The sequence below is a fragment of the Rhopilema esculentum genome, chromosome 11, assembly GCF_057945365.1.
Source record: "Rhopilema esculentum isolate cy_ngs chromosome 11, ASM5794536v1, whole genome shotgun sequence".
NCBI lineage: Eukaryota > Metazoa > Cnidaria > Scyphozoa > Rhizostomeae > Rhizostomatidae > Rhopilema > Rhopilema esculentum.
The window spans coordinates 5,635,820-5,659,578 of record NC_142825.1 but is presented as its reverse complement, the minus strand read 5'-3'; the positions used below and the strand labels follow the sequence as shown (position 1 = coordinate 5,659,578).

The 23,759-nt window shown below is 37.4% G+C and overlaps 1 protein-coding gene and 1 long non-coding RNA gene across 7 annotated transcripts in view; one reads left to right on the top strand and one right to left on the bottom strand.

Annotated features, from left to right (window-relative positions):
* LOC148958953 (uncharacterized) overlaps nt 1-23,759 on the top strand; it is a 133,942-nt gene that overhangs the window by 69,100 nt on the left and 41,083 nt on the right. For 2 of the 3 annotated variants that reach the window (XR_016144194.1, XR_016144195.1), the window contains 2 exons: nt 4,584-4,646; nt 23,447-23,509. This is a non-coding gene — a long non-coding RNA (uncharacterized LOC148958953). Of the gene's footprint in view, nt 1-4,583; nt 4,647-23,446; nt 23,510-23,759 lie in introns of those variants that run through there. The other variant, XR_016144196.1, reaches the window with a different exon arrangement.
* Nucleotides 1-23,759, bottom strand: part of LOC135693242 (uncharacterized) — a 52,510-nt gene that overhangs the window by 11,640 nt on the left and 17,111 nt on the right. Inside the window, exons 4-11 of one of the 4 annotated variants that reach the window (XR_016144193.1) lie at nt 18,989-19,142; nt 18,245-18,637; nt 17,746-17,895; nt 14,674-15,027; nt 13,792-14,014; nt 12,778-13,058; nt 8,096-11,935; nt 3,182-3,322 (exon numbers count right to left, since the gene is read on the bottom strand). Coding sequence is in view for 3 of the 4 variants with exons in the window: in XM_089111028.1 (XP_088967154.1) it covers nt 12,778-13,058; nt 13,792-14,014; nt 14,674-15,027; nt 17,746-17,895; nt 18,245-18,637; nt 18,989-19,142 (1,555 nt within the window). In the remaining variant the exon portion in view is untranslated. Of the gene's footprint in view, nt 1-68; nt 223-2,470; nt 2,769-3,062; nt 3,323-8,095; nt 11,936-12,777; nt 13,059-13,791; nt 14,015-14,673; nt 15,028-17,745; nt 17,896-18,244; nt 18,638-18,988; nt 19,143-23,759 lie in introns of those variants that run through there. The other 3 variants (XM_089111028.1, XM_089111029.1, XM_065211658.2) reach the window with 3 other exon arrangements.

The following is a 23,759-nucleotide window of genomic DNA, read 5'->3' as shown; positions in this document are numbered from 1 at the left end:
GTTTCGCTTGATTTCTGCTGACGGGCATTGCGTAGTTTAAGAGCTACTGTATGTGATGTTGTTCCTACCCCGCGTAGAGTATATGCGCACAATAAACTGCAATGAAATGCTGCTTTGTCGCTCGTAACGACCATATCCGTAGTTGTAAGCAAAATCCTCCACCATTATAGCCAGGGCGTACCAGCCATTGGAGTTGTATGGTGAAATTGATAACGTGCAGTTCTGCTTGGAAGAAAGAATAGTTTTTCAATAAAAAGCGGCTTGGCGGGTCATTAGTAATAAACTGCAATGAAATGTGATATCAACTTGAGAATAGAAAGCTGATTGTCCAGGGTCGCTGAGTGGGAGCAAAAATTACAGTGGATTAATTTTCGATGGAACAGATTTCGGTCATATTTTTCATATTTCGATGTAAAGTTCAGTGAGAACTTGAAAAATTTCGATGGAAAAAGAAACATTTCATTGTGTAAAGAAATGAAGCACTTTTCAGTAAGTTATTCCTATCTTTAATATAAAATTATCTGGAACGAATTCATAAGAGTTATCAAAATTGAATAACTTGATGTCAGCCCAATAAATAGAACTGAAGTGTGGGTAAGAATGTCATTTATTCTTTTTTAGAGGAGGAAATCTCTTATTTATTTCATTTTTTATGGTCCATGGAGGACAAATAACTGGAAGCGAAGTCAAATTTCTTAGATGTAGAGAGTGAAAGAGAAGAAAGTTAAAATGGGCTAGATAATTTATTTGTTGATGACGAGGGAGTGCCAAAAACGAAAAATTGATATGTATTGGATGTTAAAACAATATCAACGAAACTTTTTGTTAGCTTCAAAGTCCGTCGATGTAAAATGAAATTTTTCTAGCGTTTGCAAATTTCGGTAATAAAAAAATTCACTCGTCAGTCTTTTCTTTGTGTCTCGAAAGAATCATGCAGTTGGTTAAGTCCTTCGATCATCGATGAACGATGCCAGTTTCTGACTCTCCTTAGAGTTGATGCTGTTCTTTCACTAATAGTTTTGTTGCTGAAGACTTACTAAACAAATTTTTTTCGCCAAACTGTCAGTCTTCTTCACAGTTAATAATGTTTATTATAGGAGCTTCTGCTTTTTGCATCATGACCAAGTAAAAATTAAAGTAAATTTAAGTGAATGGTCCTCGAACAACAGCTAGATTTATGTTGTTTCACTTCTAAAGGCGGAACATGTGGCAGTAAAAAAGTATTCGCAATTCATTTTTCAAAGTAGGGCACTTAAACACTTTTTAAAATCAGGCAGGGGGTCTATGTCTCCGTGGCCCCCTGGCTCCAGCGGCCCTGTTATTGGATAATTGATAGAATGAGATATTTTAACAGCAGAGACCTTTCAAAAGTTTATGACAGCCCAAGTACTGCAAATTGTTATACCACCATTCTTGTTCCAGAAGTACTGACAGGAGGATGAATATGAAAGTCAACAATTATTCTTTGTGGTGTTTAAAGTCTACCCGAATATAAGCCAATATGTTAAAAAAAACTGCCAAAATTGATTTACATACTTTTTATAAGAACCAGATAAACTTGCTGAGATTTGATGTTATTGTTTAGAGAGTTTGACTTCATCGGACAATTAATGGAATAAGTTAGCATTTTACTAACAGACTGGCCGCTCTAGCCCAGGCAATGTGGGTGGGGGGGGGGGGGGGATAAAAGGGGATCTAGGACCACGCCCTTTTGGACCACGCTCTTTTCCCCGCGAGGAGCATTCACCCCCATTGGTATCACCCCTTGTCTCCCAAAAAATGTCGTTTAATTTATCGTTAGCAATGGACGTTATTGCCTAAAAGGTAATGTCAAAGTTTTCAACTTAGAAATTTTACGAAATCGTGATATCACGAAAATACCTTTAATAAAGTGCTGCTAGTAAAAAAATTTCGAAAAAATAAACTTTCAGATACCTCATACCCCCTTCCCAAACTTTCTCATTGGATTTGCTAGAATCTCAAAAGCCAACTTTCTGAAAAAGTTGGGGACTAGCGCCCCTCCCCCGATTCTCCCCCCCCCCCATCGTGGCTACGCCACTGTTAACAGGGTCCGTTCAAAGGCTGGGCATGTCCCTTTATTGTTCTCTCGCTCCCTGCAAAGTTATTCTAGGGGAGTTCTTATTTTCTTGGGTGTTCTTATATTCAAGAAAGAGTTTACATTTTGTTCTTTTTAACATTGCTTTCTTCAAAGTACAGAATAGAAGATCACGTGGGATTTGGGAATGTATGAAATTTTAAAGAAAATAGTAGATACGAATTTCCTGCTTAACTTATTTAGCGAATTTCTTGAAGTGTATCATGGCAAATAAGTCGTAGAAATGGATAGTCGTAAGAAATGACAATCAGGGTAAGCAATACTGGCGAAAAGCGTGAAACTGCAAAAGTTAATGACCAACCACTCTTATATAAAAAACAGCAAAGAATATTTCAGTTGATCAATGTTACAAACCGTGTGTAAAGTAGAGTAAGGTATACGGGAATGGTATACACCTCCACCTTCAGTGAAATTGGCAGCATATCGGCATCGAACCATGTCTCCATCGGGATCAGATACGGGCAACTTGTAGTTCCTATTGGAGTATCTGTTGTGCTGTATCATGGGAATGAAATCGACCTGAGGTGGTGTATTGATCTGGTTAGAATTGCTTAAATAAGATCCGCGTTTCTTTAAGGAAATGACAGTTTCAAAGCTCCATGACGAACTTGGAGCTATAACCAACCCGCCGAGCCAGCAGCAAGATGAAGATCTAGTATGAAGATAACGATATTTTATCAAAGCTTGCAAAGAAAGGTTATCTCCGTAGGCTCAATGTCAACAAAATAAAAAGAAAATAGGAATTTTCAGCCGTGCCCGTTATGTGATCCAACTTCTTTTCTAGTTGCTGCAGCACGAGTGAATTTCTACGTACGAGCGAATCATATTTACTGCTATTAAACAAACAATTGATCAGGTAGGGGTAGATCATGAATTAAGAAAATATTAAATTTCTACCAGTTTGAAGCAAACATTGAGCAAAAAATAGCAATTGACTGTCACTTACGATAGCTTATATGAATAGTTCTTATTCAGGTACAACGTGTGTGTATTGGAACCAATTGTAAAATCGTATTCGATGTTAAATCTTTCGCAAAAAAATCCAGCAAACACTGGTGGGTGGTAGTGTGGAAAGTTATTGCCATCGAAACCATATCGTAACGAGAAGGTTTTATGTTTGAAAAACTGGCAGCTTTTTATGGACGTATTGGTGCAGTAGGAATCCCCGTCACTTCTCCTCCATGACACGCCATATTTGAAATGAACCTGAAAAAGGCAGCAAAGTTAACTATAATTAAATAAAAATATACGGTTATAGATTTTAACAAAATATGACACCCGATAGACCTTTACTAAATGGCTATTTTGTTCTCTTGAAGGTCAATATCTGTGAAGTCGAATAAAAGACGTAACCTTTAGGATCTTGCTTTGATTTGATAATGTACTAGGGTACTATTTACCAAAGACATAAACAAGGGGCTAATTTTTAGGGGGGGGAGGTGGAGGTCGTGGAAGGATGAAAATTCCAACTCTACTTGAGAATTTTTTCCTTCCACCTGTTAATCTACTGTACTTACTAAATAAAGTTGTCAAGTAATAACGTCACGAAAATATATTCCTAGTACTTTCGAAATTTGTTCCCACAACCTGAAAAAACATCATTAAATACTTCTAAACCTACAAAATCACTTAACGGTATTACGATCTGGCTGTGATATGACCAGATCAGCACAAGCTCTGGCCCCACCAAACCTTTTTGATTTGGTCTCAGTTCACTCGCTAAGAAGCGTTGAGAATTTCTAGAAATGAAGATTTTTAATATTTTTAATTGAATCTTTAGGATCTTGCTTTGATTTGATAATGTTCTAGGGTACTGTCTAAGTCTATATTGTCCTGGCATCTTGTTTTATATAGCGTTTACGCAATTGCCTATTTCTATGTTATCAAATGACATGTGCATGATAACCAGATTCGCCTGCAATGAAAGAAGAAGCTCACTTCAAAAAGGCCCAAACTAAAAGTTCCAGGACTCATTTTCCTACGTCTCGCCTTCAAATTGTTGCTGCAAGCCTTTAAATTTTCGATCGCTTTGGTGATTGCTTTAGTGATGGCTTAAGTGATCTCATTCATAAACATATCTGGATTAGATTCCCTAACCTGTCTGTCCTACAAAAGTAAAACAAACTTGGACAAGGGATTTGATCTTAATATTATATTGCAACTCTTCAAGGTCACTTTCCGACAGTTAGCAGACTTCTTAAACCAGCTCTTCGACTTTATTTCATTCGATAAAAACTATACGCAATCTTCTGTTTACAACACTTTTATTCCATCTTCTTTTCTATGCAATTTATAAATCATTTTGTTTTGCCAGATAAATACAATCTAAGTAATTCACAAATCAACTTTATAATCATAATCCTGAGAATTTATGTCATAAAATGAATCTCAGTTGCATTAAGATCATCATCGTCTTTACTTTGCTTCCATGCATCAGACCTAACAAATTTGTCTGCTATTTCTGCAGGAATAACTGATAATTCAAGACATCAAATCAAGGAGTGTACACGAAATCAAAAGCTGGTAACAAGTAAGCTGCTTTGATTGCTTTCAATTTTAAAGTTGAAATAAATAATTACATTCGTTGATAAATATGCAAACTCCCAACGAAAATGGTCATTAAAACTTCATTATTAAAGACCGTGTGCAGAAAAGGAAAGAAACTATTTCACCAAACATTCTAAGCAAACATCTAACATAATAGCTTCCATTGCATAGGAAACAAGATCATTTTCAGCTTGATAAAAGGTTTCAAGAAAATCCGTTGTTTCTTCCATAAGGTACAGTCATTAGGTGTTTCCTTGTTTAAGGTGACTTAAGACACTCGCTAAGATACTTTGTGACAAATGAAATGGAAAAACTCAAAGGATGCTCCAGATTATGTCTAGAGAAAAGCTTGTTCAGGAAAATAGAAACGTATGTTTGCTAATGCCACGCATAAATTTGGCCTTAATGTCCTTTGTACATTAAGGGATAAAGCCATATATTTGGATTAATTGTCATTTCATTTTATATATCTTAAATCGCTCTCAGTATATGCCAGTGAATACTTTGAATGCTTGGCTACCTTGGACAACGATTGCTGTGTTTTCCATCTCATATCAAAATTTGTTGATCCCGTATTACTTAAATTATTTTTCTTTGCTTAAATTCAAGAAGGCTTTTCCCAGATATCATTCTTGGTTTCAAGAAAACAATTGCAAGAAGCCAGTCGCAATTACATTATTCCGAATCGACTTTTACTTAAGGTGTTTCAACTGAATTTTCTGTAGTTGCAAAGACTTTTACTCTAAAAGAATATCAGTCGATAGGTGCTAGTACACTTCGTGAGCAAAAGTATTTCACAGGCTGAAACAGGGATAAAGGTACTGCAGCAAACTTTTTTAGCGAACAAACTCCAATGGCCACAGCAAATTTCGTAAAATTTATAATGTGACTTTTTAGTTGGAAAATATCAGAAAATTTACCAAGGTTTGATACTAAAAATAACATCTTTGCACCAATTCTCGATATCTTCTTAAATTGAACTCGTGGATACTTACTTCATGCCTAGGTGTCTAGATCCTCCATTTTCCTCATTATTGTTGGAGAATATGCTAAACGTGTTAGTGGGAAATTTTCGGAGCTGCAATGAGCCTAATCATAGCGGCTGCTTCGTGATATGTTGCAACAGAATTCGATCAAGAAAATGTGTCACAAATCGTCAAGTTCATCTTTTCCAACGAATTGCGATATTTTTAAGGGAACAAATAATGCTGCAAATTGCTTAAAACAACATTTCGTCTTCTCATTAAATGAAAAGAACAAAATTTCTTGTGTATTAATACATCGCCTGTTGTTACTCTCGGAATGTCTTCTAACACTTATAATTTCTTCATATGCCCACGCTGTTGTGTAAGACCATCTGAGGATGCAATTAGGAACCTTTGGTTTGGTGGTGAAAACGAATAAATAGTGCAGCTTTCTGAGAAATTTTGGTATAAGATGACATAAAACTTTCTTTCAAAAGCATATGAGAGGCAAAAGCAATATTCAATATCATTTATAAATGACATGGCCCACATTGTTGCTGATTTGGCAACAGAAATTTTGACGGTTTCTTTTCACCAAACGAAGGCCGTGCTGCAGAGGCTACTGAGGAGAACGTTCAAATGGCGAATGAAGGAGCCCTGCAGCTATCCTTTCCTTGGATTAATTCATCAGCAAAGCAAGGAAATGATGCAGATGCTAACTGTCATCCAATCACCGGTATTGCGCACCATTTGGCCCTTTTTGACCGACTTCATGAGAGAAACAGCTCTAATGAAGTTGAGACACTGCGAAAAATAGCTTGTATTAATGAGCTCTGTGGTCAAATTGCAGAACAAATTCACGGCTCATTCAACCTAAACAGATACTTTCTCAATCATTGATTTGACAAACGAAACCAGGAACCGGCAAGTTATTTCTGAAATGGAAAAAAGAACGAGACTTGTTGCTAAATACGACAAATTTGGTCGTGCAATTCTTGGTACGCGCAATTCTACCGTCTCTTGGTGGCGGAGCGAAAAAAGCTAGATTCTGATTTATTTTGATCAAGATAATGTGTTACCAATCTGATTACACACGTATTTGATATTAAATTTCATCTAAACTTGAGAAGCGGCGCATTTTGGCAAGTTTTCCCAAATTCGACAGAAGGGGTACACGGAGCCGACCCTTCCAGAGACCAAGTCTTTACCGTCTCTTGGTGGCGGAGCGAAAAAAGCTAGATTCTGATTTATTTTGATCAAGATAATGTGCTACCATTTCGATAACACACTTATTTGATATTAAATATCATCTAAACTTGAGAAGCGGCACATTTTGGCATGTGGGCCATTGGAATATCATTTTTAGAAAAATTCTTGCAATGACATTGAACAAGCAGGTAAAATAGTTTTTGGTAATGATTGTTTTTGCAGACAAGATATTGAGGAAGAAAGCTCGGGAATGTTACATAATTTACTTCTTGTACCAGGGTGTTAAAACCAGTGGCGGATTTAAAGGGGGGTGGGGGGGGGGTAACTAGGTGCAGTTGCCCCTCCCTCACCGAGTTGAAACAGGTCTGGCGCCCTTTTTCAGCGCCCTCACTACTTACTGCCCCTCCTTCAAAGTTTTTCTCTGGATCCGCCCCTGCTTGCACCTTTAACTAGTTTTTTGACAAAGGTTTTGCGCGTAATCAAGAATCCACTTAACAAATTTAAAATGCTTTGCTTGAGCTATGCTTGAGCTATGCTTGAGTACTGAATTGGACAACTGGGCTACATATGGGAACTGTCAGACATTTGATTACTAAACTCAATATAGAGATCAGGTTTACTACGGTTGTTCTGGATACTGAGCAACAAATGCAAAAGGCGTTGCCTGAAGGCATATAGCAGCATTTATGGTTGACAACGATGCGGCCAAAATATCCCCCAAGAGTTTTTATCAAACTTAAATAGGCACGAACTCACAAATGGTCGTATAATTGATAAAGGTCCACACCCCTGACCCAGTCTAACCAGCAATGTTGCTTCACTTCATCAGTGCAACTGCTTACCTCTTTGAAATATCACTGAAGGATCTTTGTAGTGATTCCTTCGCTCTTAATTCGTTATTTTGTACCTTGCTGTCATCAGATTTTGTGTTTCATATGGCTCGGAATATAATTAAAATGTCTAATGGTATATCATTTAATATGATTAAATTACAAACATGAAGTGTTGGTAGAGTAAAGACAAGATTTGCTGTCAGACATTTGCTGAAACTTAAGATTTAAGATAGCGACAAAAACCTGCTAATGGCATTATTGAAAAGGGCGGAATATCATTCTGAAAAAGGGTGCAGCTCTAACCAAAAGCAATATTGTGCATCAGAAATATCAATTACTGCACATTACTTCTGTGGACTTACTTGCTTAACAAACACAACACCAGTACAATCAACTGCCTTTTAACATTAAAACTTTGTACAAACCTTGGCTAAGCTAGCACTGTGGTTCGCAGGGTATGTCATGTTATTTGTTTGGTCAACGGTCCATGTCATGTACACCCCACGGAAGTGGGAGCCTTCTGCTAAGCACAGTGCTAAAAAGAGCGTCAAAAATTGTAACAGCCGCATCGCTTCTTGTCTTCTAGCCACGAATGATTTCGTTGGAGCAGATGGAGTCTTTTCTTTCGGAATATTTGGTCATGCGTACAAGTCCATTATTTCAGCCTCGTTTGTCAAATTCGTCTTCTGATTTCCCCTTTGTAATTAGGTTTGCAATTTCGCTGATTGGACAGCTACAAGTCATAATTCTGGCCGCATTTGAAATCCTTTGCCGCAGAAAAAAAGCTTTTGCAAATCTTGGCCGTAATTAGAAAACCAAAAAGAGCGAAGCAGCTAGTTTTTGCAAACAAGGAAATTCAATTAGTGAGCTACTCTTTGCGAGAGCTTACAATCGTTGAAATGTTCGTGATCGTTTTCACTAATAGCTGTGAGGGAAGAGATCTTCAAACAGCAACCAAGTAATATTTCCTAGTTCTTTTTCACAAAATGAGCAATTCAAAAAGGATTAAGTTAGATATTTCTTCCTTAATAAAGAAGTCATCCCTTTTTATGTGCTCCTTTAGATCAAGGTGAAACAAGACTGATGATTTGAGGGGAAAAGGTTAGGCCACAAGCATGTAGCATTTCCAAACATCTCAAAATCTCTTCGAAGTTTATCCAGCTTTTGAATTAATATTGGCGTGTAGTGCCAATCTCCACAGCGGAGAATTCATGTTAAATCCACGAAGGAGGGCGCCTAAAGAATACTGAAATCGCCATTTTGGCAATTCAATTTTTAAATTTAAGAAAAAGGAAATAAGAAAATATAGAGCTAAATTTTGGAATCTTTTTTCTTTATCGACAATCTAAAATATTTCTAGTGAATCATGGCAAAGCATGTGTTGCTTTCGTATAACTATTTACTCTATCTTGTAATGATATATATCTTGTGCTAAAATACCTAAATTTGAAATGCAAATAACGTAAGAATGGACGAAGTAAGTTGATATTTTGTGAAACCCAATAAATAGTGAAAGAAATCAGCTAAATGCGAAAAAATACATGCGAAATAAGTCTTGAAAATGCGCAGTGAAATTTGCTGGGATCTCTCTTGCAAAGAATTTCTCTGCGAATAGAAATGGCCTAAATACTGCCTTTTTAGGCAATGGTTTGCATGTTTTCCTGTTTTCTTTCTCATTGAATTTTTTTCTTATCTTTCAATAGATATAAACAAGGCTTGTTAGATTTGTATTTTTCAATTAATGATATCAAACATTGCATGCGATCGCAGAAGCAAATACAATAGAATTTTAATAATAAGTCACAGCCTGAACCATTCGTGGAATGAGGAACTGCATTAATAATTTAACGTTGATTGGCTGGATGATACTGAAGATAGATTTCCCAAACAAATTCAATCATATTTTATGCACACTCAGCACAACTTTTGTTGCGAACAGACCAATAAGCTGTGCTCACTGCCGAATGCGGAACTGATTTGCCAACTGCCAAAACTTTTATTCTGTTGACGAAGGAATACTTTTTCAGATAAATACGAGCTTATAATTTCATTTCTACAAGAATGAATTTCACAGCCAAGTCCACGAGACTGCGAATTTGGTGCGAAAATTTCTCTTGATTTCCACCAGACAAAACTTCTAGGCACCCGATTTCGAAAATGCAGGCATGGAGGTTACCTTATCAAAGACCAAGCGAAATTAAAGTCCTCTGATTGTTTATCAGCTGTAGCGAAGATATCAAAAATCAAAACTGCGCATGCCTGTGTTGATACATTCACCAGCAATTTCACTGCGGATTCATTCCAAAACTACGCATTGTGGAATACAGCCTTTACACATGCAATTACTGGAATTATTTCTTGTTCTAAAACCAAGATCATTCATTTTCTTGCAATATTTCTTCCTTATTTGCAATTATTCTGGACGATGTCAAAATTTATGTTATCACATTGACTAAAACCCAAAAACACGACAGAAATATGCTAGTAATAAAACTCGAAATCACGACATTTTTAAATAACCTGGGTACAAGGTTAAAGTATTTCAAAGGAAAACTCTTAAAAGGCAAGCAGCATTCACATTCCCGAAATATGGCACGGCTTTTAGAAGCAAAAGTAGCTGAAAGGACCAACAAGGAACATCAGTCTGTATGGAACATGTGTCTACATGGCCTTAGGGCGTTGGCTTGAATCGTTGCTAAAATAACTTCTTCAAAAATTGCGGATTATTACATATGTAATTGGACAAAAGAAATCTGTACATTTTGATCTGTATCAAAGAAGCTCAATCGTTCAAGTCCTCACAGTTTCAGACGTCATCTTTTGAAACTATTTTACTGCTTTTAATTCCAATTTTCTGCGACATTTTCAAAAATCTTTCTATAAGATTAAGATATTCATTGATGATTTGCGTGCAATTTTTTACTGTCTTAAAATTGGTTTTGGTAGGTGTAATACTCCGAGTTTGTTTTCTCGTGAACTCATTACATTACAATAGGGACTAAATACAAATAACAACATGACAATACAAAGTACAAAAATCGACACTGAACAATAGTACAGACAGATACTACGGCGTTACAGCAAGTATATCAGATTCTAATACTATAAATAATAATATTTAAAAATCGATATTATAAGAAACTTGATATTATTGTATGAGATGTCGATTTATGTGCATATGCGGCCAGGGATACTGTAAATTGTAAAGAAATGCAAAAAGGGCAACAAACCAAAACACTGCTTGGCTTATGCCCCTAAGATTACGAAAAGTCAATTATTCATTAAATGGTCATCAAACTTTATATTCAGACAACATCGAAAAAGATTTTAGAGGAGGAATATGCCAATCGGCGACCACTAGTCTCTAACTTATATCAAAACTTTTAATAACGAATTTTCTTTTAAATAGATTGAGCTGGAGTCGTTTGAGCATTAATATCGATTAAGGATTTCTACACTATTGATTTAGTTTTCTTAAGATAGGAGAAACAGGTGTGGGTTGCTGTGACGTGTTATTTCTATTTATCAAATACTGGAAATGCTGATCAATGAAATATAAATAAAAGATGAATATAGATAAATGAAAGAATATCAAGACATAAAGAAAACCGCAATAACAGCGCAATTTAATGATTATGATTTATTCAGCAAGCAAAAAGTATTAGTAAAATTTAGTCAAGAAGAATAAATTCGAAATTGGAAAATGTGAAGCAACAGTGCTTGATCCTTTGAATTCAAATTACTGTTTTCTATACGTTGCTGGTAGACAAAAGGTTTTTAAGGCTCATCTGCCAATTTCGTAACGACAGCAGCAAAATGTATGCACAAGAAAGAGGACAAAACACGTACAAAAATATAGTTCGGTGGAACTGGATATGTTTGTGATTACTTTACGTGTAATGTCTTTCAAATGCCTATAAAAGCCGATGCTCTCAAACAAACGGTGGGTTCCAAACCATTTGACTAAGAGCAAAGAACATTGTCCTTGAAAATCTCTGCTTGTTGTTCTTTGCTGATGACACCGATGTTTTGCATTACAACGTCATCATACAAATGATTTTCCCCCATATGCTGCTCAGGGGGCAAATCCTCTTGGCTGCCCGCATAACGATTCTCTTTCTCTGGCTCAAGGACGACCATAGGAGATTTTTTCATATGTGCAACCTTGAACGCAAGCCCAGCGACAACCGCAACCAGTACAGCAAAAGCAACACCCATACCAATGAAAGCTTTCGTTTTATCCTCATGCACTTGTTGTGTTTTGCCTGGAAAATAGAAAGAGAACTGCTAGCAAACTGATTCTTTCAAAAACTCAATAGTTTAACATAAAGATTATTCTTCAACTGTCTGTTGTATAGAAGGAGTGTATTCCTAGGAGGCTCGGGAGGGGGGGGGGTGGTGTTGGGTATATGGGGGTGCTGTCAATGCCGGAAGGTGGCAAATATCTACTTTTGCTATTATTTTTGCAGCCCCTTGCGCGAGAACCCCCTTTGTTTTTATGATCGCACTAGATACCTATTGCAAAGTGCTCGGAACTGTTAAGATAAAGCTGTGCAGGGATTGTGTGCACTGTAGCGTGATTCGACCTTAAAACCGTGTGGACCAACTAGAAATATACCGATCAAGTCATGAATAATTGGGGATGTCACACCCCCATACACCCCAACCCCGCTAGCTATAAAGAAATCGAACTTTTGTACTTCGTTACAATTTGGTCAGGGGCGTCGCCGAAGTGGAGTATGGGGGGGGGGGGCGCTGCACCGCCAATACTTTGTCAATCGGCGCTTAAAGGACTTTTGTCAGAGAAATTCTTCTTTCTCTCACTCTGCAGTATTATTGAAACCTTTTTACGGCGAATATAACGCATATGCACCTTTGTAGCTAACATTTTCAAAGTATGGCACTAGAAATACCGGAAATTGAATTTTTCGAATGCGGAAGCAGAAAAGCGTAGAAAGTAGCTTATAAAATCATTTATCTTTTTAAAAGGAACCTAAAGAAAGGGAGACACCCTTTTTGAAGGAAAAAATAATTTCTGTCCTTTCTGAAGAAATTTGTTGGCTTCGCCACTGATTTTGGTATAGGAATATGTCCTCTTGATGCTTACCTTGACTGCTATCTGCAGCTCTGCGAACCTCCCTCTCCACCATGTAAAATTTTGAAGGAGGATCGTTTGAGACACCGCTTAGATCTCGCTTTCCTCTGAAAATGTTATTGCCAGTGCACCCGTAATGGCAGCGATAATCCGTTGATGTGGCGTGGCACAGGAAAACGAGGCAGTGGAAGTATACAGATGTGCTGTTATTTAGAAATTTGAACGCCTGAATACTAAAGCGCTGACGATCGTTTCGCGTCTTGTGAAACTGGACAGTGTTGTCGGTGGGGCATCTAGAATGCAAAAGTAATGAAGTTTATCGGTATTGTTATGAAAGGACTAAATATGGAGAGGAACCGTTGGCCCAGGCTGGAATCCATGTCACTTACGCCAGAGATACTTGGCGTGGACTTCATAATTTCCTTGGCGTACTGGTGTAAAGTGTTGGCGTAATGTGTTGGCGTAAAGGTGGATGGGATGCTGCCTATGTTTGGGACACCATATGGCTTATAAACAAAACAATCAGTGGTGATGAAAAAAATGAGTAATAGTTTTATTATCCAATATATCATACAACTGTTTAGCGTGAGCATTAAGATGGCCAATATCCAGCGTGAGGTATACATGCATCCTTGTATAATAAAGATAATTGACTGGCCCTTGGCTGAGGTCCACAAGACAGAAAACTAAAACCTCCGTTGTTGCTGGCATCTAATATGAAGTGCTTGTGCATAGGAATATTTTAAAGCAAGTGGTGGATTAACCAATACCAGGTCCTGGGCCTAAGATATTTTAGGGCTGAATTCTGCCAAAAGAATAAAAATATGCTATAACAAACTATTGAAGTCATTAATGAATATTGCGCAGCTTGAAGCAACAGGTTTAAGTGTATGACGATTACAAATTGAGATAAAATGTAATGATATTTAACATGTCCAATAATTAGTTCGCAAAAAACATGCCATATATCAAACCTTTTTTCAAGTTTTCAAAGCCGCAATGACAAAACTAATGATTATGAGATACCTGCTGTTGATGAAGACGTATTTCATGTAGTGGTTCCTATCCATAGTTGGCGTGGAAAAGCATTGATCGATCAGTATGACTGTGTTGTTGTCAGAATTACTCGAGTAGACTTCAAAGTGCATCCAGTCTCTCAGCTGGACCCTCACAGAGTAATGGGAATGCATCGTTGAATAAGTACGGTCAGTGTACATGACAAAGTTGAAACTGAAGTTTCCATATCCAACTAGGAAGAGATCAGAGTTTTTTTGAGAAAAATAAAAACAGTTATTATGAGGAATGATGGAAAAATTTTATAAAATCATAGGTTGAAATATCAACTGCAAAATCACTTACTATGCTAAGTAGACCTACTTTGAAACAGGAAAGATCCTTTCTGAATGTCATCAAAGATCTATTTCTTTAATTTAAGAAATGAGGGGGCATAGCAGTTGTAGAAATAAGGTCCTGAATTCTTCATTTTTAAAACATGCAGCCCTTCAGCATGATTTTACGTACTTTAACATAGATTGAATAGATTAAGACACGTGATCGATATTACATAAGCAGCACATATTAGATCCAAGGAAAGCAGCTTTAGTTCATTTACGAAAACTTGTTCAATGCAACTGAATGATGCGATGCACCTGATTGTGTCAGTAAGTAAGAAATAGACATTAATTGTTCATCACCCAGTGATTTGCCGTTACTAAATTGAAGCTAAGAGTATTTATCTTTGAAAATTTATCGGAAATAAGATAATAAGAGTATCGGAAAGAAAATTTATCTTTGAAAAAATGGATCACCAAAACATATTACTGTCACCATGCAGTATAAATAGATGCTTCAAAGACAAAGGTGCATCCTAAACTGGTATATTTGATCGAGCATTGAAATTAATCTTACCTTCAGATCCAGTGACATTGGATATGGGTAAATACCTGTATGAGGATACATAGGCATTTTTCTCAAAATAGCAAGTAAATTTTACTCTCTGGTCAGGATCCCTTATTATTATACCAGAGATAGCTTTAGGTTTGAAAATGACTTCATTCTCGTACACAATGTAACTCGACGTCTCACTTCTAGTTGACCCACATGCGCCTGGTACACTACCAAGTATGATGTTGTAGCTGCTAATGGATGCTGAACAGGAGGTATCTCGCAATGTTATGCTTGAAAACAGGGATGTATCGTATAAGGCTCGATCAAAGTCGATCCTCATATATTTTGGAGTGCAAGACACGACAGAACTTTTATCTAGTAATAAACAAAAAAATTTTTGATGTCAGTGCCATTGTATTTGTTTAGAAAAAGAGCATTGATTTTGTTGAGTATATAGCAAGAGATGGGATTGAAAGGTGTATGTTAATTGCTGAGGGCAAGTGTTAGTTTTAGTTCAATGTACGCGTGCAAGAGAGGAGAGTAAGGCGTATTGGTGAACCAAAGAAAGTCAGAGATAAATTTAGTTCAATGTCCGCGTGCAAGAGAGGAGAGTAAGGCGTAATCGTGAACCAAAGAAAGCCAGAGATAAATTTAGTTCAATGTCTGGGTGCAAGAGAGGAGAGTAAGGCGTATTCGTGAACCAAAGAAAGCTAAAGGTAAATTTAGGTCAATGTCCGCGTGCAAGAGGGGAGAGTAAGGCGTATTCGTTAACCAAAGAAAGCCAGAGATAAATTTAGGTCAATGTCCGTGTGCAAGAGAGGAGAGTAAGACGTATTCGTGAACCAAAGAAAGCCAGAGATAAATTTAGGTCAATGTCCGTGTGCAAGAGAGGAGAATAAGACGTATTCGTGAACCAAAGAAAGCCAGAGGTAAATTTAGGTCAATGTCCGTGTGCAAGAGAGGAGAGTAAGACGTATTCGTGAACCAAAGAAAGCCAGAGGTAAATTTAGGTCAATGTCCGCGTGCAAGAGAGGAGAGTAAGGCGTATTCGTGAACCAAAGAAAGCCAGAGGTAAATTTAGGTCAATGTCCGCGTGCAAGAGAGGAGAGTAAGGCGTATTCGTGAACCAAAGAAAGCCAGAGATAAATTTAGGTCAATGTCCGTGTGCAAGAGAGGAGAGTAAGGCGTATTCGTGAACCAAAGAAAGCCAGAGGTAAATTTAGGTCAATGTCCGTGTGCAAGAGAGGAGAATAAGACGTATTCGTGAACCAAAGAAAGCCAGAGGTAAATTTAGGTCAATGTCCGTGTGCAAGAGAGGAGAGTAAGGCGTATTCGTGAACCAAAGAAAGCCAGAGGTAAATTTAGGTCAATGTCCGCGTGCAAGAGAGGAGAGTAAGGCGTATTCGTGAACCAAAGAAAGCCAGAGATAAATTTAGGTCAATGTCCGTGTGCAAGAGAGGAGAGTAAGACGTATTCGTGAACCAAAGAAAGCCAGAGGTAAATTTAGGTCAATGTCCGCGTGCAAGAGAGGAGAGTAAGGCGTATTCGTGAACCAAAGAAAGCCAGAGATAAATTTAGGTCAATGTCCGCGTGCAAGAGAGGAGAGTAAGGCGTATTCGTGAACCAAAGAAAGCCAAAGATAAACTAAGTTCAATGTCCGCGTGCAAGAGAGGAGAGTAAGACGTATTCGTGAACCAAAGAAAACCAGAGGTAAATTTAGTTCAATGTCCGTGTGCAAGAGAGGAGAATAAGACGTATTCGTGAACCAAAGAAAGCCAGAGGTAAATTTAGGTCAATCTCCGCGGGCAAGAGAGGAGAGTAAGATGTATTCGCGAACCAAAGAAAGCCAGAGATAAATTTAGGTCAATGTCCGCGTGCAAGAGAGGAGAGTAAGGCGTATTCGTGAACCAAAGAAAGCCAAAGGTAAACTAAGTTCAATGTCCGCGTGCAAGAGAGGAGAGTAAGACGTATTCGTGAACCAAAGAAAACCAGAGGTAAATTTAGGTCAATGTCCGTGTGCAAGAGAGGAGAGTAAGACGTATTCGTGAACCAAAGAAAGCCAGAGATAAATTTAGGTCAATGTCCGCGTGCAAGAGAGGAGAGTAAGGCGTATTCGTGAACCAAAGAAAGCCAAAGGTAAACTAAGTTCAATGTCCGCGTGCAAGAGAGGAGAGTAAGACGTATTCGTGAACCAAAGAAAACCAGAGGTAAATTTAGGTCAATGTCCGTGTGCAAGAGAGGAGAGTAAGACGTATTCGTGAACCAAAGAAAGCCAGAGGTAAATTTAGGTCAATGTCCGCGTGCAAGAGAGGAGAGTAAGACGTATTCGTGAACCAAAGAAAACCAGAGGTAAATTTAGGTCAATGTCCGCGTGCAAGAGAGGAGAGTAAGACGTATTCGTTAATCAAAGAAAGCCAGAGTTAAATTTAGTTTAGTGTCCGTGTGCAAGAGAGGAGAGTAAGACGTATTCGCGAACCAAAGAAAGCCAGAGTTAAATTTAGTTCAGTGTCCGTGTGCAAGAGAGGAGAGTAAGACGTATTCGCGAACCAAAGAAAGCCAGAGGTAAATTTAGTTCATTGTCTATAAGCACGAAATTAGTTTCCATGAATATCTGTCATAAGAAATTAGAGGAAGGAGGGGGGGAGGTGGGGGTAAAAAAAATTATTTTAAAGAAAAAGCTGTTGTTCAAAAGGAATTTGTTATAGGCTTATAAATTCCAAAAAGTGGTTATATTAAATAGGTGGTAATGAATAAAGGAAAGCGGATGGCATGTTTCAGGAGAAAGTTACAAATAAAAATCTGGACATTATTACAAGAAAAAATGGACATTTTAAAACAAATTATTAATCATGCTTATTCCATACAACATTGCAAAAAAGATATAATGCTTACGCCATCTCTGCGGCATTAGTCTGCGTTATTAGTCTGCGATATGGCCTGCGATAATAGACTGCGATAAACGACTGCGATAGTAGACTGCGATAAATGACTATGATAAATGACTTATGAATAGACCTTAATGTTTGAAAGGTTCAACAGAGATCACACTTTTGATCATCGCAATTAAAAAAACTTTGAATGTTTCAAGATCACCTTTAATTCCACAATATCTCGAGTTGCACATTGGAACACTATCCAGCCAGTACACATGGAAAGTGCCGCAGTTCCTGATCATGATTGACTTTGTGGAGGAGCAAGAACAGGAATAATGTGGAGAAAAGCAAACATATCTGGCAACAACACCTGAAAATAGAGAAGAAAGGTAACATGGAATTAAAGGTTTCCCTGGAAAAAATTTTATGACCCCTTCCCACGAATATTTCTCCGCCCTAATAAGTTAAACTTAGAGACATCATTGTAGTCAATAATTGATAACACACCCAGTAGTGAATGAAAAAACCAATGTAAACGAATAATTTACAAAGATATCGTAGAAGAAAGTGAGAATATCAACATTTCGACAAAATTTCTCTCAAATTTTTTTCTCTGGCTTGATATTTTATGGTAATCGCGACAAAATTTGAAAAGGAGCTTTTATTATGGCGTTCTTCAGATACTTCTTTTAAGGCATTCAACGGCTGGATCTACCTACCATCAGATACTGAGGGCAATGCTCCATTTTGAATCCACCCTTGATAATACGAACCACATCTGTATACAGAGCCACCAAGATTTTTTGGACAAGAATTCATCATTCTGTTGCCTGCATTACCCATGAACCGATACCAGCCAAATAGTTCTTTGTCACATCGATACGAGCTCACGTCACTGAAGGTCACAGCACGGTCATTACTTGATAACACCTGGTAATATTTGCACCCATCTAAGGCTTGGATGCGAGAGGTAGTCTGGGGCAAAGCTGACGTCCGCAAAGAATATGCCGGGGTAGAGGACGTTTGGAATGTAACAGCAGTGCTTGGTTGTACATGTACTGAAGTTTCGTTACCATGGCAGTTTGTCGTGTTGTTGCCATAAATGGTGGTTTCTAAAAATGAGCAATCAGATTTAGGGTGAAAGAGTGCTTTTGCTTCAAAAACGTCTTGAATGAAACATAAATACAAAAATTAAACTTCACAAGAAGAAAATCTCTCCCTGCTTCATCGAGAAATGATTTAAATTTTTATGTCAAAAATTGAGACTCGGTGTTGGGCAAAACAACGTTGGCTCTTGTTCTATAAGATTTTGATGATAAAAGTAAAAGACCTTACTTAAAAAAATTCACATGAATTTATAAAAATTGGCTCGATAGTTAAACTTTGAATTTGAACGTTTCGCTTGTTTTCTGCTGACTGGCATTGTGTAGTTTAAGAGCTACTGTATGTGATGTTGTTCCTACCCCGCGAAGAGTATATGCGCACAATAAACTGCAATGAAATGCTGCTTTGTCGCTCGTAACGACCATATCTGAAGTTGTAAGCAAAATCCTCCACCATTATAGCCAAGGCGTACCAGCCAATGGAGTTGTTTGGTGAAATTGACAGCGTGCAGTTCTGCTTGGAAGAAAGAAATTTTCAATAAAAAACGGTTTGGCGGTTCATTAGTAATAAACTGCAATGAAATGACATATCAACTTGAGAATAGCAAGCTGATTGTCCAGGGTCGCCGAGTGGGAGCAAAAATTACAGTGGATTAATTTTCGATGGAACAAATTTCGGTCATATTTTTCATATAAAGTTCAGTGAGAACTTGAAAAATTTCGATGGAAAAAGAAACATTTTATCGTGAAAAGAAATGAAGCACTTTCACTAAATTATTCCTATCTTTAATATGAAGTTATCTGGAACGCAATCATAAGAGTTATCAAAATTGAATATTTTGATGTCACCCCAATAAATAGAACTGAAGTGTGGGTAAGAATGTCATTTACTCTTTTTTAGAGGAGGAAATCTCTTATTTATTTCATTTTTCATGGGTCATGGAGGACAAATATCTGGAAGCTTTTACAGTTGGCCATATTTTTGATTGCCAATCGCAACGGGGGGATTAGAAATTGAGGCGTTGAAATTGGAACTGCTGGAACATTAGAAAAAAATAAATAAGAGAATTTATGAAGAGATAGAGGAAGCACCAGCTCAGCCCAAAGAGAAGTCAAATTTCTTAGATGTAGAGAGCGAAAGAGAAGAAAGTTAAGATGAGCTGGGTAATTTATTTGTTGATGACGAAGGAGTGCCAAAAACTAAAAATTGATATGTATTGGATGTATAAACAATATCGACGAAATTTGATCTTAGTTTCAAAGTCCGTCGATGTAAAACGAGATTTTTCTAGCGTTTGCAAATTTCGGTAAGAAAATATTCACTCGTCAGTCTTTTCTTTGTGTCTCGAAAGAATCAGCAGTTGGTTAAGTCTTTCGATCATCGATTAACGACGCCAGTTTTTGACTCTCCCTAGATTCGATGGTGTTCTTTCACTAATAGTTTTGTTGCTGAAGAATTTTTTTCGCCAAACTGTCAGTCTTCTTCACAGTTGATATTGTTTATCATAGGAGCTTGTGCTTTTTGCATCATGACCAAGTTAAAATTTGAGGAAATTTGAATGAATGGTTCTCGAACAACAGCTAGATTTAGGTTGTTTCACTTCTAAAGGCGGAACATATGGCAGTAAAAAAGTGTTCAAAATTTATTTTTCAAAGTGGGGCGCTTTAAAACCAGGCAGGGGGTCTGTATCTCCGTGGCCCCCTGGCTTCGGCGGCCCTGTTATTGGATAATTGATAGAATGAGATGTTTAAACAGCAGAGACCTTTCAAAAGTTTATGACAGCCCAAGTACTGCAAATTGTTATACCACCATTCTTGTTCAAGAAGTACTGGCAGGAGGATGAATATGAAAGGCAACAATTATCCTTTGTGGTGTTTAAAGTCTACGTGAATTTAAGCCAATATATTAAAAAAGCTGGCAAAATTGATAAACTTGCTGAGATTTGATGTTATTGTCTATAGAGTTTGACTTCATCGGATAAGTAATGGAATAAGTTAGCATTTTACTAACAGACAGTGGCCACTCTAGCCCGGGCAATGTGGGGGGGGATGTTTGTTCACGCTCTTTTCCCCGCCAGGAGCATTCACCCCCATAGGTATCACCCATTGTCTCACAAAAATGTCATTTAAATTATCGTTGGAAATGAACGTTATTGCCTAAAACTTAATATATCGCTCCCTGCAAAGCTATTCTAGGGGAGTTCTTGTTTTCTTGGGTGTTCTTATATTCAAGAAAAGTTTTTATTTTTTTCTTGTTAAGATTGCTTTCTTCAAAGTACAGAATAGAAGAACACGTGGGGTTTGGAAATGTATGAAATTTTAAAGAAAATAGTAGATACGATTTTCCTGTCTAACTTTATTCAGCGAATTTCCTGAAGTGTATCATGGCAAGTAAGTCGCAGAAAAGAACAGTCGTAAGAAATGACAATCAGGATAAGCAATACAGGAAGCGAATAGCGTGAAATTGCAAAAGTTAATGACCAACTACTGTTATATAAAAATCAACAAAGAATGTTTTAGTTGATCAATGTTACAAACCGTGTGTAAAGTAGAGTAAGGTATACGGGAATGGTATACACCTCCACCTTCAGTGAAATTGACAGCATATCGGCATCGAACCATGTCTCCATCGGGATCAGATACGGGTAACATGTAGCTCCTATTGGAGTATCTGTAATGCTGTATCGAAGGAAGGAAATCGACCTGAGGTGGTGTATTGATCTGGTTAGAATTGCTTAAATAGGATCCGCGTTTCTTCAAAGAAAGGACAGTTTCCATGCTCCATGAGTAATCTAAATCTGTACCCAACAACTCGTATATCCAGCAGCAAGATGAAAAACTAGTAAGAAGATAACGATATTTTATCAGTAGCTTGCAAAGAAACGTTTACCTCCGTAGGCTCAATGTCAAAAAAATGAGAAGAAAATAGGAATTTTCAGCCGTGCCCGTTATGTGATCCAACTTCTTTTCTAGTTGCTGCAGCACGAATGAATTTCTACTTTCGAGCGAATCATATTTACTGCTATTAAACGAGCGATTGATCAGGTAGGGGTATATCATGAATTATGGAAATATTAAATTTCTATCGGTCTGAAGTAAACAGTGAGCAAAAAATTGCAATTGACTGTCACTTACGATAGCTTAAATGTATAATTCTTATTCAGGTACACCGTTTGTGTATTGGAACCAATTGTAAAATCGTATTCGATGTTAAATCTTTCACAAAAAAATCCAGCAGACACTGATGGGTGGTTGAAAGGAAAGTTATAGCCATCGAAACCATATTGCAACGAGAAGGTTCCATCATGTTTGAAAAACTGGCAGCTTTTTATGGACGTATTGGTGCAGTAGGAATTTTCGTCACTTCTACTCCATGACACGCCATATTTTAAATGAATCTGAAAAAGGAAGCAGAGTGAACAATAATTAAATAAAAAGTATACGTTTTATAGATTTTAAGATATACGGGAATGACTGTTTCAAGCGGCTCTTCCTACATGTCATTACGCAGCTACAAAATCTCACACCCGATAAACCTTTACTAAATGGCTATTTTGTTCTCTTGAAGGTCAATATCTGTAAAGTCGAATGAAAGACGCAACCTTTAGGATCTTGCTTTGATTTTATAAAGTTCTAGGGTACTGTCTAAGTCTATATTGCCCTGGCATCAAGTTTTGTATAGCGTTTACGCAATTGCCTATTTCTATGTTATCAAATGACATGTGCATGATAACCAGATTCGCCTGAAATAAAAGAAGAATCTCACGTCAAAAAGGCCAAAACTAAAGTTTCAGGACTCCTTTTCCTACATCTCACCTTCAAATTGTTGCTGGAAGCCTTAATATTTTCTTTTTCATGAATATATCTGCATTAGATTCCCTAACCTGTCTGTCCTACAAAAGTAAAGCAAACTTGGACAATGGATTTGATTTTAATCTTATATTGCAACCAGTGGCGGCTCTTGCTAATGGGCATCTGGGGCAATGCCCCTTCAAAAAAATTCAAAGGAATACTATGATATTCATATTTAATTTTGAAGATAGTCTTACTGTGGCTAATTATTTAAGTTTGTATCTCTTCTAGAAAAAGCTCCTTGCTATTCCGTCTCGTCCTTAGCCTCGCTTCTGGCCCGCTAGTGCCTTGAGCGATGATGTCATTTTACGGGCAAAGTTTTTTTTGCCCCTAGCCGACATGCGCACAAGCTAATTTTCGACCTCGAGCATTGCGAAACGCGGCCTGTGATTGGCTTATTTGGAGGAATTCGGGGCAAGAAAAATTTTGCCCATAAAATGACATCATCGTTAAACAACAACCACATCTATATATGCTTTTTCTTCTGCGCTACATGACGATCAACATCGAGCCATGAATACAGTGAAAAATTTGCAAACTCGAAATTTCTATCGATTGTCGCGATATTGATGGTCTGCCCTCCCAACTGTAAAAGTCACGAGCCGCCACTGATTGCAACTCTTCAAGGTCACTTTCGGACAGTTAGCAGACTTCTTATACCAGCTCCTCAACTTTATTTCATTCGACAAAAACTATACGCAATCTCCTGTTTACAACACTTCTTCCCATTTTCTTTTCTATGCAATTAAGAAAACATTTTTTGTTTTGCCAAATAAATACAATTTATGTAATTAACAAATCAACTTTGTAACCATACCAAGGTTCTGAAGACTTGAAGACTTAATAATCACACCAAAGTCTTGAGAATTTATTTCATGAAATGAATCTCAGTTGCATTAAGATCATCCTCGTATTTACTTTGCTTCCATGCATCAGACCTAACAAATTTGTCTGCTTTTTCTGCAGGAATGACTGGCACTTCAAGACATCAAATCAAAGAGTGTACACGAAATGAGAAGCTGGTAACAAGTAAGCTGCTTTGATTGTTTTCAATTTCAAAGTTGAAATAAATAATTACATTCCTTGATAAATATGCAAACTTCCAACGAAAATGGTCATTAAAACTTCATTATTAAAGACCGTGTGCAGAAAAGGAAAGAAACTGTTTCACCAAACATTCTAAGCAAACATCTAACAGAAGAGCTTCCATTGCATAGGAAACAAGATCATTTTCAGCTTGATTAAAGGATTTAAGAAATTCCGTTGTTTCCTCCATAAG